The sequence below is a fragment of the Athene cunicularia genome (genome assembly GCF_003259725.1).
Source record: "Athene cunicularia isolate RWA chromosome 13 unlocalized genomic scaffold, athCun1 chr13_part1, whole genome shotgun sequence".
Taxonomy (NCBI): domain Eukaryota; kingdom Metazoa; phylum Chordata; class Aves; order Strigiformes; family Strigidae; genus Athene; species Athene cunicularia.
This window is the reverse complement of record NW_020799117.1, coordinates 5,310,850-5,328,577: the sequence shown is the minus strand read 5'-3', so window position 1 is coordinate 5,328,577 and position 17,728 is coordinate 5,310,850. Positions and strand designations below refer to the sequence as shown.

Genomic DNA, 17,728 nt, shown 5'->3' with positions numbered 1-17,728 from the left:
TGGGAGAAGTTACACTTGATCCCAGGGTTCTATTTTCCCCTCAAACTTTAGTGTCTAGGTTTGGGGCTTTCTCCAGGCACGGGGAACGGGGAGGGCTCCCATCACTCATCGTTTGACGACCCCACAGTTGATTTGCTGGATTTGTGTGAACAGGAGTTTAGGATTTGCAGCAAGCTTCAACCCAGCTTATGGGGCTGCTGCAGGACGCTCCCGAGTGATCGATTCTGACATCTGGGGAAGGTTTTACGCTGGGATTTTATTAATGGCCTGACTGGGGTGCAAAACACGGTGCTGCGTTAAAATCGTTACAGCCACGAAGCCTCAGTCGTGCCCAAATGTGTTTTGTGTGCGGTGAGGGGTGCGGGGGGGGATGGAGGCAGCACTGAGGGGATGATGTGAAACAGTTCCTCGCACCTCGCGGTGCTGTTGGGGTTAGGGCGAGGGTATTGCTCGCGCCGCCGCAGCGTGGCCCTTCTCCTGGAAACTTGGTTGCGTTCATGTCCCTCGATAAAAGAGAAATGTGAACAAATATTTTTGTGAAAACCCTGAATACCAGACCAGAGGGGTGCCTGAGAGGCGTAATCACCAAATGTAGTGAACGGCTTTTCTCCAGGCAGGAATTAGCCTGCCAGTCGTGGCAGTGGTTCTGTTCCAATTACTCCCATAAATGTGCTTAGCAATGGGACGGGTTTCTGTGGCACTGCCTAAGATCATGTGCAACCTCTTGCTGAGATGTAGTTAAGTGTGGAAAGCTTGTTTTGTACTGGGAACACTCAGATGGAGATTGTACAGGGGGAAAATAAAGCAAAACCACATAATTGGGTCTCTAATGCCAGAGTGAGCTTGTTGAAACGTTTAATATGACCAAATTTTGGTCAATACCGAAAGCAAATTTTGAAACAAGTAACAGATTCAAGGAATGCATGGCAGCGATTGTGCTATCTATTAATAGTTATTTCAAATGAACTTATTTATGTTAAAGTTTCAGAAAGTGTCTGTTCCTTGACCAAACTCCATTACATAAGATCGCTCGCTCATCGGGCAACTTCTGCCCTTTCTGTGCCGAAGTTTCTGGAGAGCAAGAGAATATTTCCATCATCATGAACATCAACTGATGCCTGGGGTCAGTTTTTTTGTTAAATTCTGAGTTGATCCTCCTTTGAAGTTTACCACAGTATTTCAGAAGTGAAACCAAAGCTCCATACGCTCTCTGTGCATGACCCAGCATACTTTGTTCTCTGTCACTGCCCAAAAAGCATTACACCATATACCAACCTAGGAGTTTGGGGTGTAATTGATGGCAGAGCTGCCTATAAAGAGCAGAAAATACAACACCAACATGCTGGCTCTGTTCCTCTTAGCGTTGTTTAAATGTTTGGCAAGTAAAAGAGGATAGGAAATAATAAAGGAAGGGTGAGTGTGTAGTTAAGGCAATGAAAGCCAATTTGGACAACTAGGATTTAGTTTTTGGCCCTGTGACAAGTGTCCATCTAACTTTGGAAAAATTGCTGATTTTAATATGGTGGGACCTTGCTCTTCCCTTGGCTGTTCCTTTAGTGGGATGTGCTGCAGGGTCCTGCTGTGATGCCCTTCCAAACATTTCCAACAGTGTGGTCCAAACGTGGCAGCATCTCCACTTGCTCTACATCAAAAGCCCCGATTCGAAGCGTGTAGTTTTCATACTGGAGGGAAAATGTTAATGGGAGGATTATAGAATCATCCAGTTGTTGTAAACAAAGCTAGACCATTTTGTTCACAAAGGATTTATTGTCCGCGGTAGGCAGAGAGTGTCCAGATTAATCAGTTTCATGACAAGAACAATTCAATGGGAGAACAGAGGGCTCGCTCCAGGATTCAGATCTCCTCTGCTGTTCCCAGTGATGCCTGCTGAACTAAAAGGATGGAAGAGCTTATTTTCATTTCCTCGAGCATCTTCATCATCCAAATTACTTTAAAAATAAACAGATAAAAACTGAGTGACCCTCTAACATGTCGATTGCAAGTGCCTGTCAGAAAAGTCTCTTTAGATACTTTCTTGCCACTTTTTCTCAAGGAGAGCATGTGTTTTGCAGAAGGCAGCTGGATCGCTTTGGTATTTATACTTCCCTTAGGACTTCTCTGTCAGGTGCTATGAAACCATGCTGATACTTTCAGGACCTCTCTTTGCATCGGATCTGAGCAGCTAGAAAGGAATGCACAGGATTTCAACAACAGTCTGGGGGACTTAATCCCCAGGATAAAAGGAAACGAACCTAATTCACAGGTAGCCTAATTCCTGAATAGTCTACCGTGTTCAAATATTTAAACACAGACTTGGCCATCAGCTGTATAAAATTCAAGTCTGAACACCCCGAATCCAGTAAGTACTTTGAAATGTGGAGGCTTCAGTTATCAGATTATTGGTTTCTCTCTTGGTAATACTTTAGGTGAGACAGGGCATTCCTGGAGGACTGAGAGCGCAGTGATTGCGGGTGAAGGTGGGATGTTCCCATCCTTGCTGGGCTGCCCCAGCCACGACACGCTATGCCTGAGCTAATTCAACTTACCTGTCATCGGGGCTTATTAACTTGGGCTTGGCAGTGTCCTAAATGCAGGCACGAACATTTCGGTTGGCTTAGAGAGCAGGCAGAGTGCGCTCACATCTGTCTGCAATATGCCACGTAGACATTGCTTTAGTTTTGTGAATTTTTACATCTTCTAGTTGTCCCACTGCGAAGTTTTTCACCTCAGAGATGGAAGCAGTGGGGTTTGGGTGGACTTGGGGACGGGTGAGCACCCCAGTCTCGCTGGCAGTGCCCACCCCACTGTCCTTCATCTCCTCATCCATCTTCTAGGGAAACCTATATAACTCCACATAGCATGAATTTTAAGTACAAAGTCAGCCCAATTGGGTCACATCTGTTGTGAAAATATCCCCCTGCTATGTAAACTCCAGGGTGTTTGGAAGCAGCTTTGGTGCTGGTTGCAGTGGGGCTTTCCCGGGGTGTTTGCCTCGCTGTCGGGGCTGCTGTGGCGGAGCAGAGGGGCTGCTGAGATGATGCTGACATCTGGATATGGGACTCGTCATGGCTGCTCAGGGTGAATCCAGCCCATGGTGCTTGGCTCCAGGGACTTTTGGGATGTGCAGGAGTCTCTGCCTGCCTCGCATGAGGGTTGTAGACTGGCCACTTGCTGAGAATCATTTAATATTTTGTGTGCGTGGGGCATTATCCAAAGAGGCTGAAGGCAACAGGATGAAACTATTACCTCTCTCTGGAAGGAAGTGTGCTGGATGGTTTGGCTGTTGGCATGCACGTGCAGTCCGCATTTAGATATAACGTGCTCTCTAAATGGCTATTTTTATTCCTCCTCTAAACAGAAACTGGGTGAAGGACTAGCAAAGCTGCGGACGGTGAGAGAGGCTCCGTCAGACTGCATGTGCCCCCCAGGTAGGTGCAAACGTACCGGCACGGCCAACGCCAGACTGCCCAGAAGCCACCTGCTCGCTGGACTGATGCCACTCAGCCCCTCCTCTCCTGTTTTATATATTCCTCCGTATCAAGGAAAATGTCTTAAGAAGTGTTTTTTTTCCAAGCTGAAGCACTCTGTTGTACTTGAGACTGTTAACTTCTTCCATTGCCTTGCTTTGGCCTGGTTACAGATAAAGGAGTTTGAGGTTTGGACAAAAGCGTGTTTGGCTATAAGAATAAAAGAGTGAATAGCTTTACTCGGTTGTGAGCCCTGGGTGTTGGGCCAAAACAATTTAGAAGTAGTAACAAAATCACTGGGGCTTAATGCAAGTGTGATAATTAAAAGCTGCAGCCTCTCTGCCTTTTAGGAGGGTAGCGACTTCTCCAGCGCTGCCTTGCTGTATGAAAGCTGTCACTGATTGTTTAAATTTCCTCCCAGAGTTTAATGAACTTCTTAAACTGTCAAAACTTCCTGTTCTGCTGTGGAAGTGCATGCTCCTTGGAAACAATAAACAGCTTAGATTAGTTTGTAAAGGAATCTCATTTATAAAAATGCTCCGTTAAGTGCTCTGCTGTCATACTGAACAGCATGAATGACTTTGGGCTCAGGCACTTGAAGCCTTTTCTTTTTTTTTTTTCTTTTCACAGAAGTAGTGAAGATGGGTGAAAGATGTGCAGTACTTTGATGAGGGAGAATGCCTAGGCATGTTACAAAGCTTTGCAAGCAGCAAACAGTTCAATTCTGGTTTTAAAGACCAAAAAAACACCCCTTAAATGCTACATGTAGATGCATCATAGGCAAATGGACAGTCTCAATTTTTTCTGCCATCCTGGGTATGAATCCTCCCAGAACACACAGCATTAGTCTGTATTCACAGGAGAAAAAAGCTGGACTTTTTCTCCATAAAGATTATGTGTAATAACCTTGGAAACATTTCAGAAACGATGCTCTTACATGTGCTCCTGTAGTTGTACTCGCTGGTTTTCTACTGGAAGGCTCCTACAGGTGCCCTGTATGCCTTGCTGCCTTGTAAGCAGACCCCATCAGCTGAGACACAAATCCTGCTTATTTTCAGCTCTTTGGACACCACTGGTCAAATTAGTTTTCTCCCTTCTGATGTGCAGACCCAAGCAAAAACCAAGTCCATCAGCCTCACGGGGCTCTGTGGGCTGCATCTTGCTCCGGTCTGTGCAACTGGGGCACTACTGGTGTGCTTAAGTGGTCAAGAGGCTCTGCAGAAAGCAGTTGGGATTGAAGAGGCTCCTTTGTGGCCAAGAAAGTCCCAGTTCTGTTCCGGGTCACTGGGTTTGCTGGTTGCTGCATGGTGGGGAGGAAGAGAGAAGAGGGGAGGTTTTCCCACGTGCGGCTGAAATACTTGTTACAGTCATTAGTAATGAATGTCAAAGTAATTTGTGAGCCAAAGGAAGGAAAAGTGATTTCCTGGTGGGTAGGAAACGTTGTGGCATCGGTGGCTGCTCCTGGCTACCACTGTTGGGGAGCTGAGTGCTGTGCTAAGGCGAGGATGTGCTGCCAAGCTGTCCTGAAGCCTTTCAGCTAGATCTGAGCAAATCAAAGGGATCTTTACATGTGTTTCTTTTTTTTTTTTTTTTTTTTTTTTTTTTTTTTTTTTCCCCCCTCTCCTGAAGAAGGCTGAATTGCCTTCTGCTCTGTAGATAAAGAGCTTGGTTCAGGAACATCCTGAGAGCTTGTGGCCCTCGCTGGCATTTGCTGCAGAGCTATGCCAGGCTGCAAACTAACAGCTAAGCTTCAATTTGCCTCCATGCACCAAAAAAAGCAGCCCCTGGAGAAAGGAAAATCCCCCCGTGGAGGGAACGGGGAAATGGGGAGATCCTGCCAGCCCTGCCCACGGGCAGGGAGCATGGCCAGCACTGGCAGCCCTTCCTGCAGCCCCTCTCCTGCTCCTCAGGGGCAGCTGGAAGCTGCTGCGTATCCCAAACGCCTGGGCTGGAGGTCTTTCCTCCTGCAGAAACCCTGATAAGCTTAAACAGACTTCCTTCTTATCACTGGATTTAAAGCAAGCCCACCGAATTGCTGTCAGTGGTGCTGTGGGCATCATCAGGGCGGTGTGGTCCCTCCCTCAGTGCCTCTTTGGGCAGAGGGGGACTCGCTGCCCTGCGGACCCACAGACCCACAGACAGTGGCAGGAGCAAACTGCGTGCTCAGAGCTTGCCCTGCGAGCTGGGCTTGTGCTAAACAAGACCCATTTTTTCCTTGATGTGAGTCAATTTGGGGTTTATTGGCAGCCTGAGGGGGTGGGGGTTGTTTTTGGGGGTCTACTTTGATAAAATTGACTTGCTCCGTGTTAAAAGCAGTTTGGGACAAGATGACTATGATCCATTCAGAAGTTAAGTGAGGCTCAAGTTATTTGGACTACAGCGAAGTCCTAAATCGGTGTTTGTAACACACACAAACAAAACAAATATCCCTCCCCAAAAAAACCCCAAACTGACCCATGGTTTTGTGCTCTGCAGTAAATCACCTATTTGGCTATAGGGCTCAACTTTATAACAATCCAGCACTGACTTCTAAAATGGGACACTCAGGGCTTTTGGGGGCAGGCAGGGCTGCGGAGAGCTGCCGCAGAGCCGGCAGAGGGGTGGTGGCCGGCAGAGGGGGCCCAGCCATTTCGTCAGGGCGATGGAGATACCTCAATTGCCAAGAAAAATAATCATAATTTTTTTTTAGAAAAGCTTAAAAAATTGCTGCTCCGGCTCTGATGTGGGTGATACTGCAAAAAGGTGTCGCCGTAGTTGCTCTCAGCATCTGTGTGCTGCTTGGAGCTGAGTTGTTTTGCTTTATTTATTTAACCAAAGCGATGGGGGAGATGATGACAACTTTGTGTCACTTTGGTTACTTCGTGGTTTGGGCATTTCTGTGGCCGAGGGAGAGGAAAGCATCCTCGGGGATTTGGAGCAGCTGGACCAGGTGCGGGTCAGGCTCCGGAATGCCGCGATGGGAGGGGGGGGAGGTTGGTGACCCCGCTGTGGTGAGGACGTGGCCTTTTGGCCCCCCTCAGCTATTTGGGATGGGGCCGCAGCGGTTGCGTGCTGCTGGCACTGGGCAGCCCCGGCCAGGCTGTCCCCATATGTGGGCTCGCTGTGAAACAGCAGCTCAGTATTGGTGTTATTGTCATTCCCTGAGACAGGTCTGTAATATTTTGCATGGAGGCCCCTCGTCCCCTTATGTTCAGCCTTTTTCTCTGGTGGGATCCTCGCACAGCCTTTGCTGCAAGATAAAACCCAGCAGGTGCAGGAACACTTGTTTATATGGCATTTAGGACAGCCTTCGGCTGATGAGCACTTGGAAATGGGTTGAAAGCAAGACTAAAGCTCCACGCTTGAAAACACTTTGTTTTACAGTTGTGTGACTTGGCTGCCTTCTTTTTTTTTTTATTATTTTTTTAAGGAGTCTTTTTTTTATTTTCCCCCTTGTATTTTTAAGCACAGTCTTTTAAAACCCGAGGTGCAAAAGGCTCTCGTTAAATACAGTATTTACCATGCCAGAAGTCTTCAGGGTCTCTGAGGAGGTCCCTCAAGAGCTCGAGGTGCTGGTTGCACCCTGCTAGAGTCTGAGAGCAAATGTTTTCTCTTATATTCAGTTTAAAAAGGCTTAAAACAAGCCCCAGTCCACAGAAAATGCCCTGCGCAGCAGCTGGGCCTTGCTATACTGCAGACAGAGGGGCGTGAAAATCTCCATCTCTTTCGGCTGCTCTTGCAGTGTGTAGTTCAACGTATGCATTGTGTTTCCATGTGCCTTTTTATTGAACAGCACCTCCACAGGCGCTGCGCTCCAGAGCCTTAACTCCACATTTCCTGGCTGCTGGATGATGCATGCCCCTGTCTTCATCTCGAATTCACACCGAGACAGTGTCATATGCTTTTGAACGTATATATATTACAAAACGGTGTTAAATGTTCAGTGTAGTAATCTGATGTTCCAGTTAATATGTGACAAATATTTCCCAATAATGGCTTGGCAGTGGGAAGAGCGGAGGGGTACTCCAGCCTGCAGGCCGGCGGGTTGCTCCATTTCTCAGCAATTCAAACCATGTGTACTTGGGGAAGCTGATCATTTGAAATCCTCCCTACCTCTGCAGACCCAGCAGCTCCAGAGGTTCTCTTGCTGCGCTTATTATTTATATAATTTATGATGTTTTTATTTTTTTTAATTTTCACCCTAACTTTACACACAGGGATCTGCTTTCTCCTGCCTTGCTGTGGAAGGTTGGCACGGTACTTTTTGTGGTTCCTAGCAACTTGAAATATCTACCTAATTTTTATTGGTGTAAATGTTGTCTTCAAGTGTCACTCGCTATCTGCCTTCTCCCCACGTTGTCTCCCCAGGTAATTAGCACAACAGAATTTCCCTAATTTCTAGAGATCAAGGAGGAGAGGGCTCTGCTTGCTTTGTAGTCCTGACAAACGGCAGATGTTTTCCAGCAGGCCAAATGGGATGCGCTGAGCTCTGTTAGTGCTGGCTCTTTGTTTCGTGCTCTTGCGTGATAGCAGCTCTCTATTATTGCTCTCTTTTTACATCTTCACTATCTGGGTCTGTAGTGCTGTGTTTCTGAGTCATCGGTCCTTCAAAATAGTTAAATAGATTTGGAAAAATATCCAATGACAGCAAGTATTTATTTTTTAAATTAGTGGTGATCTCTCCTTTTCTGAGTTGCTTTGCATCTACTGAGCTTAAACGTCTGAGGTATTCCTCACTGTCACCTCAAGAGATGTTTTTCTGCCTAAAACTCAGTATCTTTCTGTAATTTCTATGATTTAGGAGACAAAGCGCTTTACAACATCTTCAGGATTTAAAATGTTTCCTAAATCCTCCTTGCCTCGCTTTCCGATACGCTGCCAGTCACTTTGCTTCAGCAGGGTTTACTCTCTCAGTCTGACTTTGCCTGCAGGAGGCTCAGACTTTATAATTACAGTATTAGTATAAACAAGATTTTTTTGCACTAAACTTACAAACACAATCAGAATTATCTCCTGCACAGAAAAACCTGTGCCTGGATTTTAAAAAATGAGCCAGAAGCCAAGCATTAAAGCATCTAAATAATGAAGAACAACTGGCGGGGAAGGACTTTGGACAAATGGTGCCATTTAAATGCAGGTACTTACTTTTCTGTTTAACATGTTTTTGAATCTTACCCCTTCAATAACATGAACTGAATGCAGATCTTAGCAGCTTTTGGAAAAATGCTCTTTGAGCATAGAAATCACTGCTGGCTACCTTCCATCGGCTCCTTCCTGGTGACCGCTCCCCAGTCCCTTTTGGATATTTGTGGAAGGCCCCCAGGACATCTGGAGCCGTGTCTGCACGCCACATGTGCTCTGGGAGCTGCCAGCCGCCTTCTCCCGGGAGCTACCTGGGATGGGCACGATGCCCTCCATCTGCTTACTGGAAGGTCCCAGAAAGCAGCTGCCGCAGAGTGGTGGGCCCCCATCTCATCCTTGGGAGCCCTGAAGCTCTGCTTAGGGAGTTGTTTTGTGGCTTCAGGACTCTTAATCAAAACCTATGGGTCAGGGGGTTGCGATAGATGGAAATAAATGGAGGAGAGGGCGTCTTGCTTGGTTTGGCATCTCCTCCCAGCCGTATGACCCCTGTATGTGTGGTCTCTGGAGGGTGCCAGCCAGCAAGGGGGAAGGAGCCCAAAGTCCCTCTTGAACGTAGAGGAATGATTTCTCATGGCCCTGTGGGTTGCCAAGCGCCCAGAGAGAGTTCCTGGCACTGAGGCAGCAGCCAGGCGTGTCATGGCAGTGGCAGGGGGACTTCTGTTCACTCTGGCTTGCTTTTCTCTATTCCAAAGCCACTTCTGGCATTGCTCTGCCCCCCTGTTGGGGAGCTCATGGTGGTGGAGGGAGCGGCAAGCAGCAGCCAGGTGTGCAGCAAAGGGGAGGTTTGAGTCTGGGAATTTGGGGACTGCTCTCAAACCGAGCTGCCCAGCACGTTGGCATCTGAGGGAAGGCACGTCCTCTGCTCAACACCCATCCAAACAATACCCTACCAGATCAGCTGCTGTGTCAGCCAGCAGTGACATTTAATGTCCTACTGAGGTGACATTAAATGCTGGATGTGGCCAGGACATTCCAAGGCAGGAAATAGTGTGGTACCAGTGTTATTCCCAGAGCTGGCAGCGCCTCTGACACGGAGTCAGAGGTGTGAGCTACAAGGCAGTCTGGCCTCAAAACCACTGGCGCAGGAAAATGAGCTGGAGCCATCTCCCAGTGAGACTGCGGCAGGATTTATCCTGGTGGCGTTTGGTGCAGCTCTGGCATTTGAACACGGAGGCCCAGGGCAGTACACCAGGAACCAGCCCTTTCCCAGCAGCATTCATCTTTAGACCACTTCAGCAAAAATTAATTAAAACTGGTGACATCAATGGCAGAAGGCTTTGAAAATTTATTTTTTCTAAGTCTGCCAAAGTTATTTTGAGTGTAATGAAAACTACAAAAATAAACCTGATGACCATATCCTCTGCGAGAGGCTCTGTGTAACTTTATCTTTGTCTCGACATATGAAGTCATTTATCTAGGCACAGATATTTTTTGCTGCCAGCCCCTTCAGCGGTGCCTTTCCAGGGAGGAAACGCTGAAGCAGGTTGGTTCGGTGCTCACGGACTGACTCACCTGGGAGTTTCCCATCAGCTTCCAGTTGGTTTCCTCCTCTCTCGTGTTCAAATGATGGATTAATGTTACCCACACTAGCAGCGACTTGGCTTTGCAGAACTGATTATTGAAAATAGATTGTGCTTGGCATGGTACCTGCACCCATGCCGTCTCATCGAGCTGGCAGTGCTGTCATCTCCTGCCCTGAGTGTAACAGGATGGGAATGTGTTTCAAACCCAGCATGCTTTAGGTTGATCTTATCACTCATGCAGTGTTGATAGAAGCAGGTTTTAGCACAGAAATGATTTTTGGGCAGTCAGCTACTGCTGAGGTATTCCTGAAGCAAGAGCTGCCTGATTTCTCTGCCACCGAGACGCTCCAGACTGATGTTTGATGACTCGTGCTGCACAAATACACACTGCATTGCAAGCACGATCACCTGCACATGCGCCTGGGAGCGTGTAGGTAACAGCAGTCAAAATCAGAGCAGAGCAGAGGGGCTGTATGACTGTTACGCCTCTGTCTTACTGCACTGGGCGGGTGTTGCTTTATCCCTCAACAGATGCTGTTAGATAACCATCCCTCTGGCCTCTCTCTGGAAGCACCAGCCCAGGCAAAGGCTGGACCAACAGCCCCATCTGCCCCATCTACCTCCGCCCTTGGCTTCCCACTTGAGAAGTCCTGGACTATCCATAAACCTGGTGTTATCTCCTGTTCTGCCATTCAAAGACCAGAAGCATTGCTCTTGCCCTGGTGCCCTCTGTTTGCTCCAGTTTTGTTGCTCTAAGACACAGTCATTTGTTGTACTTTATAGGGTTGCAGGGGCAGTAGGTGTAGTGCACTTAAGCCATATCTCCATCACTTGTGTCACTGCAACAAAGGCTGGAATTAATCCCCAAGGGGCAAATCTATCTGTAGCTTTGGGTTATTTTACAGAATTCTGGGCAAGAGTCCCTTTCAGCTCTTGTTAAATAGAGTTCCCTTAAAGGAAAGTATTCCTCTGAACTCCAGCACCTGAATAGCATACCTTCATGTTGCCAAATTTGCTCATCCTTTGACCATCATATTTTCAGGGGAAGGTGAGTTGGAGAGTGAGACCCATAGTTGGCTGTAGCTGAGAATCTAATAGGATTTTAACCAAGTAATTATATTGGAACAGTTGCTCACTGAGAAGTGTGGGTTGCCTGGCTTATGAGGATGAGAGTGTGAATCCAAATACCAGCCACGAGCACGGGTTGCTGCTGTTCTCTCTTGCCCCTCCGCCACCAACCTAAACCAGGAGGCTGGGATCATACTTGAGCCCACAGGTGTTATTTTAGACATAAATGCAAAGAGAGAGCAGGCAACTTTTGTCTATTTTCTCAAAATATGTGTCACAGTTCACTGGGAAGATGCAAAGAGGTTAAAGAGGGAAACCTGTGAATAACTTGAAGTCAGTGAAGGCAAAGAATGAGAGTGGATCACACCGCCAAAAAGTTTGGGAAAAATTGTGTTAAGCTTGTTAAACATTTGTATAATGCAACTTATTGGGAAGTTGGCTTGAGTTCAGTTAAGGGGAGGAAGGAGGCAGGATTTTCTTTTGCCGAAGGGTTTAATTGCTGAAGCTGCAATAACCCAGGTGAGTGGGAATTTCAGAGCATGAAAATTTTTGTCGGAGTCTTTAGTAGCTGCTGATCTTGGTGCATCTCAGTCTTAATCCTGAGTGTGGACCAGGGTTTACCTTTATTGCAGCAACTGGCTAGCTAGATCAGCAGTGAAATTATTTAACGTATCACGTCTGATACGCCGAGTACCCAGACCTTGCTCTATGGCAGTGTGGCACCAGCAGGCTTGTCCCCAGATGTGTTAAGGGGGTGGCAGTTCTCCCGCGGCCATGTGACTGAGTACTCCTGTACCTCCATTTTTCACACAGCCAGTCTGGCTGTAGGAAATCCCTGAGAAGCTATTTTAAAAGCAGCCAGCGGGGAAGATTTGGCTACAGGTTTGTCCACCCGTGGTTGTGAGGAGTCTGGAGACGGCGTTGCTGCAGTGGTGTCCCTGGGGCGCTGGCTGTGGGGGCAGAGCCGTGGTGGCCGTACCTGGTGGGGTTGGTGCTGGGTGTGCAGGAACCCACCATGGAACTGCACAAGGTACACCAGCAGCCTCTGAGTGACGGGTCCTCGTGGTGACACTCGACAAGGAGAAGGAGCATGAGGAGACAGATTCAGTTGCTGATCTTTTTTTAATCGCACCTGTCCTGCCATGATAAACTAGACAGTAAAAAGCCTGGATTTCTTTCTGCTTTTCTAAATCAGACCCAAGAGACAACAACCCTCGTCATTTCCCAGCTATGACCCCATGGTAATCCCACCGCTTGCACCAGCGCCCAGCCCTGGGGGGAGGTGATCCTCTCTGCAGGCTGTGGCTTTCCACCCCGAGCACCCGTATGGTGGGCACAGGCGTTTGCGTTAATGCCGCCCTGCAGGTTGCACTCATGTGCTTTAGTGACCTAATTAAACCTCCACCTGCTCTTCGTTTGTCACCATCAGTCTTTGTTTTATCGTGTGGCAGAAGAATCGCTGGTGCCAAGATACTCCTGGTCACTCGGATTTGGCAGCTTGTGCAAATACAACGTGCTTCTTGGGTTTCATCCCTGCGGCAGATGGATTGAGCTCACAGCCCTTTGTACAAGCGAGGCAAAGAGCTGATGGACATGCAGGGGATGGCAGGTCCTGAATGTGTGTCCCCCCCCCAGTATGTGCTCATTTGTTGTTTTTTTTTTCACATGACCTCGTGGGGCAAGAAAGAGAAGGAACTGCATGTGCAGGATGAATTGGATGCAGCCATGGGGCTCACCGAGGGGGCTCCAGGGAGCCTGTCACTGGGTTAAATGCTAATTTGGTGCCAGAAATCCACCTTTTTCTACAAATTTGAGTTGGGGAGGTACTTGTGAAAGACCTCACATTCATCTTGCAGGCCATACTGAATCTTGGGGTAGGGATCTGGGGCTGTGTTGGTTGCATATGAAGCTGTTATTTATGTTTCAGGCACACTTTCAAATTTGATGTATTTGTGTAATTATTGAAGACATTAAGAGAATTTGGCTTCTGCTGAATGGCAGCTGCCCTTTATGGTTTATTTTTTCAAAATTATTGCAGTCATGACAAGACTTGAAGGCCAAGAAAAAACCGTCTTTACCTGGGGATGGCTGGTTAACACAAATTACTTTCTAGCCTCCCTGAGTGACCCTATGGCAAGAGCCACTGACCCCTGACGGCATGGGATTTCATCCATCAGAAGGTCGCCTTTGGTGCAAGTTGACTGGGACCGTTTATGTCAAGACAACTCCAGTGGTAAACTTGGCTCCAGCCCACGTGTGATGTTTTCTATGGACTTGCAAGAAGTCCCACATTTCTCCCTTTGCTCGTAGCACGAACGTGGTCGATGTCTGTACAAGCAACACGTGGAGGCCCGTGGCCCCTGGGTGGACCTCTTAAACTCAAGGCCTGTGCACCACGGGAAAATTTTACCCCTCATGCCCTTGGCTCTTGGGCAGCTTCCCAGCAAGTATGTCATGGAGAGGGAAGTATTTACAAAGAAAAATTAAACAGGTTCGATGGAGTTCCCAACCATCTGTATGCTTGTGGTCAGACTTCTAAAAAAAAACCACGAGTAGAGATGAGGTCTATCAGTACAATACATCTGGAAATGTTTCTTTCTGGCTCGAGTTTGTCTGGGTTTTCTCCCTGTTTTGTGCTGTCTCTGAGCAGCCCCCGTTTGTGCTACTCCAGTGCGCGGCGCACTTGGTGCAGGAGGATAGAGCAGGTTTGTGCTGCTTCACTGCTAAGAGAGATTGAAGAGCTTGGATGAGATGTTGAACAGATTTTTCTTTTTCTTTTTTTTTTCCCCCCCCCAGCGGATCTGTCTGGAAGATGAGAACAGTTGGTATTGATATGATCTGCTTCATATTTTGGGAAGCTTTGGCAGTAACTACTACCAAATAATCATGCTTCTGTGTCCCTATTGTGCAAACATTTAAATATGTTCAACCGTGTTGCGCAGAGACCCTGTCGAGAGACTAATGTGCTGTCCCAGGGCCACTTGAGGGCAAAACCAGGTCCTGATAAGGAACTGTAAGGAAAATATGTCCCATTTCTTAAGAGAAAGCCTGGCTTTTTGGCTACTGGCAGCTGCTGTTAGCTTGTCTGAAAATGGCTGGTTATCTATTGGAGAGGGATTAGATGGGAAACATGCTGTTGATAGTGGGTTGTGTGCTGCTGGTGTGGGCAGTGATGCTCGTCTGTGCCACAGATGCAGGGACTTCTTGTGTTGATTTGCTTCTTTAAATTTTTGTTCTAAACTTTGCATCCTAAACCACAGCTTTTCCAGCTCAGTCCTGGAGGGCTTGAATCAGGGGTCATCCTCATTATTGGGGTGACTGCTCTGTGTGGGCCTGCCCTTGTCCTGGGCACAAGTTGATCCTATGCTGGAGCGTGATGTGAAGGCAGAGATGCCCTGACCCTGGCAAGAAGATGTATGTGTTTTTCTTTTCTGCTGCCTTTTCTTTTTTTTATTATTTTTTTTTGATCTATCCATTTGTAGATCAGGACTGTATAAAAGTCTTATTTTAATCCCAAAGACATGGTTAAATTCCCCAAGATGGGGTGTTCAACTCCGACTCAGGAGTTTATGCAGACCACTTCTGACTTAAGGATAAAAGCACTGTATTTTACCTCCTTGAGGGTTGGTTTAATGTGAATTAAGCCAAACTTTAAGGAACTCCATTTCATTTCAGAGTGAAAAGATACGCAGTCCTTAAACTATTTCTTTACACAGACATAAGGTCAGAGTGCATCAGTGCCTCGCAGCATCCCTGGGCGCTCGGTCGTGCCCCGGTGCCGGGGGCAGATGGCCGTGCTGGAGATGATCAGACACATGAGGTCTGGAGTATCTGGAGGAACTGCAGCACAATCACCCCCCTGGTTTGGTTCCCCTTGGTTATAGTGACACAAAGGCACATTCAGGCCTTTGATAAAAGCCAGGCTCCTCTGCTTTTACACACACACACACACACAAAAAAAAATCAAACCAAAAAGCAGAGAAGGGGAGGCTGTGTTTTGTTAAAGTAGGAACTTGGGATTTAGCAAGAAAAAAACCCTCCAAATCTCACTTTTTTGAATTACAAGGTGATCTGAAGTTGGAAGCACCACTTCTCCATCCCTCCTGCCCCATCAGCTCAGCGGACATTTCCAACTTCTCCCGCAACTGCTTATTCAGATCCACGGTGGTGTTTATAAGGAAGGCAGCTTTATTTATATATATATATCCTATCCCATAATAATCCCATATATATGTGTATATATTCTGTAGTGCTCATTAAGTGGCAAAGCAAAATGCAATGAAAACAGAGCAGCACGGACTAACAAACGCATTCCTCCTCCTTGGTGAATAAATAAATGCCCATCCTCTTTCACTGGGTTTTACTCTGGGCTTTGCTTATTGCAGGTTTTAGATCCTCTTTGCTCCAGATTGGCCTTGACTGATGGCTCTGTGCCAAGAGCTCATCCCCTGGGGGGGGTGGATTTCATTGTGGGGGGGGAATGGTGAAATTGGGTGGCTTCATCCTGGTTTAAACTGGCAATTATGTGTCGCTTGAACCCAACAGTCTCTTGAACTGTTTTGCTTTAAAATTGATTTGATACCTAATTGTGGATGTTTTGCCTGCTGTAGTCGGGGATTCCCTGTGGCTGTATCACTGCTGCCTGTCTATATGCCATAACTACCCTGAATTTCAGCCACCCTACAGAGCCAGTTTGGTGCCACTGGCAGGAATCCCCTGCAGAGCCACCGGAATCAGACCTGGTACTGGTGCCCTGAGGAGTTTGGCCTTTGCCACCAAATGCTGAAAATGTTTGTTTTTTCCTGGGCATAAGACTGTGCGCACTCACTGAGGAGGAAACTCATGTACTGAAACTATGTCATTTACGATCTAAAATCCCATTTTGTAGCATGGTCACACAGAGGAGCGTTTTATCCTTTAGTTGCTGACCTGATGGCTGATGGGCTGTCAGCTGCAGCGGGGAGCTCTGGACCTCTAAATACCCCAAAGCATCCTCAGGGCAAAATAATAAAAATACTTGGTAGACTTTAAAACTTATTTATATTGAAGCTTTGAATGCAATTTAAAAAAAAAAATCCAAATGCATGTTTAAAAAGCAACTTCTCTTAATTGTGGAGCTCAGGGTCCTTTTTCACAGTGAAAGGAAGAGCAGAGCCCACCAGCAGCCTGGGAGGTGGTGAGGATGGGCTGCTCCGGGGCTGTGACCCCAGAGGGACTGGGGTGAGGACCTCCCCACCTTGCCTGCAGCTTGAGAGGCACTGTCTGCAGGCTGAAACCTTAGATTCTTCCCTCATTCCTTTCTCATGTTCCTCCTGCCTCCAGGAATGACCCCAAAACTAGCTGCTGCTTCTCCTCTCGAGGAGCCAAGGGCAGCCATCAGGAGCATCTCTGCCTCCTCTCAATATCTCAGGGAGGGGGACAGAAAAGGCAATTGTGATGCTCCCCTTCTTCTTACAGGAAAGAGCACTGCTTGGGGGGTGTTCTCCTCGCCTCGCAGCTCTTAAACCAGTGCTGTCACCTGCTCTGCTGTAACTGTGCACAGCTGCTGCTCCTGATGCATCACTTTCATCCCAGGTGTGTCTGGGGGGGTTCTTACCGCCCTTCTGGCAAAGCGTGAGCTTGCCGAGCTTCTGGAAGGTCTCATGTTGATCCACTGAGACTACAAGGGGATTTGTTTCAGCAGTATGGATGGGGCTCCAGGCTGGTGGGATGTGGCTTGGTGCTCTCTATGGCTGCGGTGAGTCTTGTGGCAATTGCTGTTTTATCAGTTCTTGGAAATATGCAGAAAAAAGGGCATTTTGCAGGTGTTGGGATGTTAGTTGGGATTGCCTTTTGGCCTGGGAATGAGAGCTATGTACAAGCATCTCTTGCCTTTAAAAAATACAGGAGAAGGATTAAGATGTGTGGAGTGAAACTCATTGCAAGCCATCAGGAAAGCAGAGGGGGTGTGTGTGTATTTATGTACATGCGCGTGGGGGGGGGAGCTGTAAGGTCTGGTCTGTGGGCAGCTGTTGAAGCAGCCTGGGTGCTGTCTTGAGTTCTTTATATTTTTGATTTTGGAGGCGTGAGGCTGTAGCAAGGTCTCTCTGTGCCCTCTTTGTTGCAGGAGGTGCTATGCTGCCCCAGGGGGGCTTTTGTTCTTATTGGGGGCATAAGTGTGTTATCTTGAAGTCTGTTTTAACTCATTCCCTCTGGTGCTGGATGTCTGCTTGTTGCAGACCATACTGTAATTAGTGAATGTGAGAAATGTCTAACAAATATGCACCTTAAGGAGAAATCCTTAGTAGAAGGATGAAGTGGCCCAGCTTCAAAATGTTAAAGGACAGGATGTTTTTGAGGGGTCTTCACCTTCCTGGCTTTTTTTTTTTTTTTTTTTAATGTTGGGCTTATGTAAAGTATTGTTTTTACTCTGGAATAGCTGCAGAGCCTGTGTGTCTTGCCCCACTCTCCTAAGCAAGTGGTTTCACTTGGAGATTCCTGTGAGCCACTACTTGTAACCCAGCTGGTTTCTCTGTAAAAAAAAAAAAAAAAAAAAAAAAAAAAAAAAAA

At 47.2% G+C, this 17,728-nt stretch overlaps 1 protein-coding gene across 1 annotated transcript in view; it reads left to right on the top strand.

Moving 5' to 3' along the window:
- The first annotated feature begins 3,349 nt into the window (after positions 1 to 3,349).
- Positions 3,350 to 17,728, top strand: part of COL23A1 (collagen type XXIII alpha 1 chain) — a 190,774-nt gene continuing 176,395 nt past the window's right edge. The window contains exon 1 of the mRNA XM_026858064.1: positions 3,350 to 3,428. Coding sequence (XP_026713865.1) covers positions 3,416 to 3,428 — 13 coding nt within the window. The 5' untranslated portion in view covers positions 3,350 to 3,415. The remainder of the gene's footprint in view (positions 3,429 to 17,728) is intronic.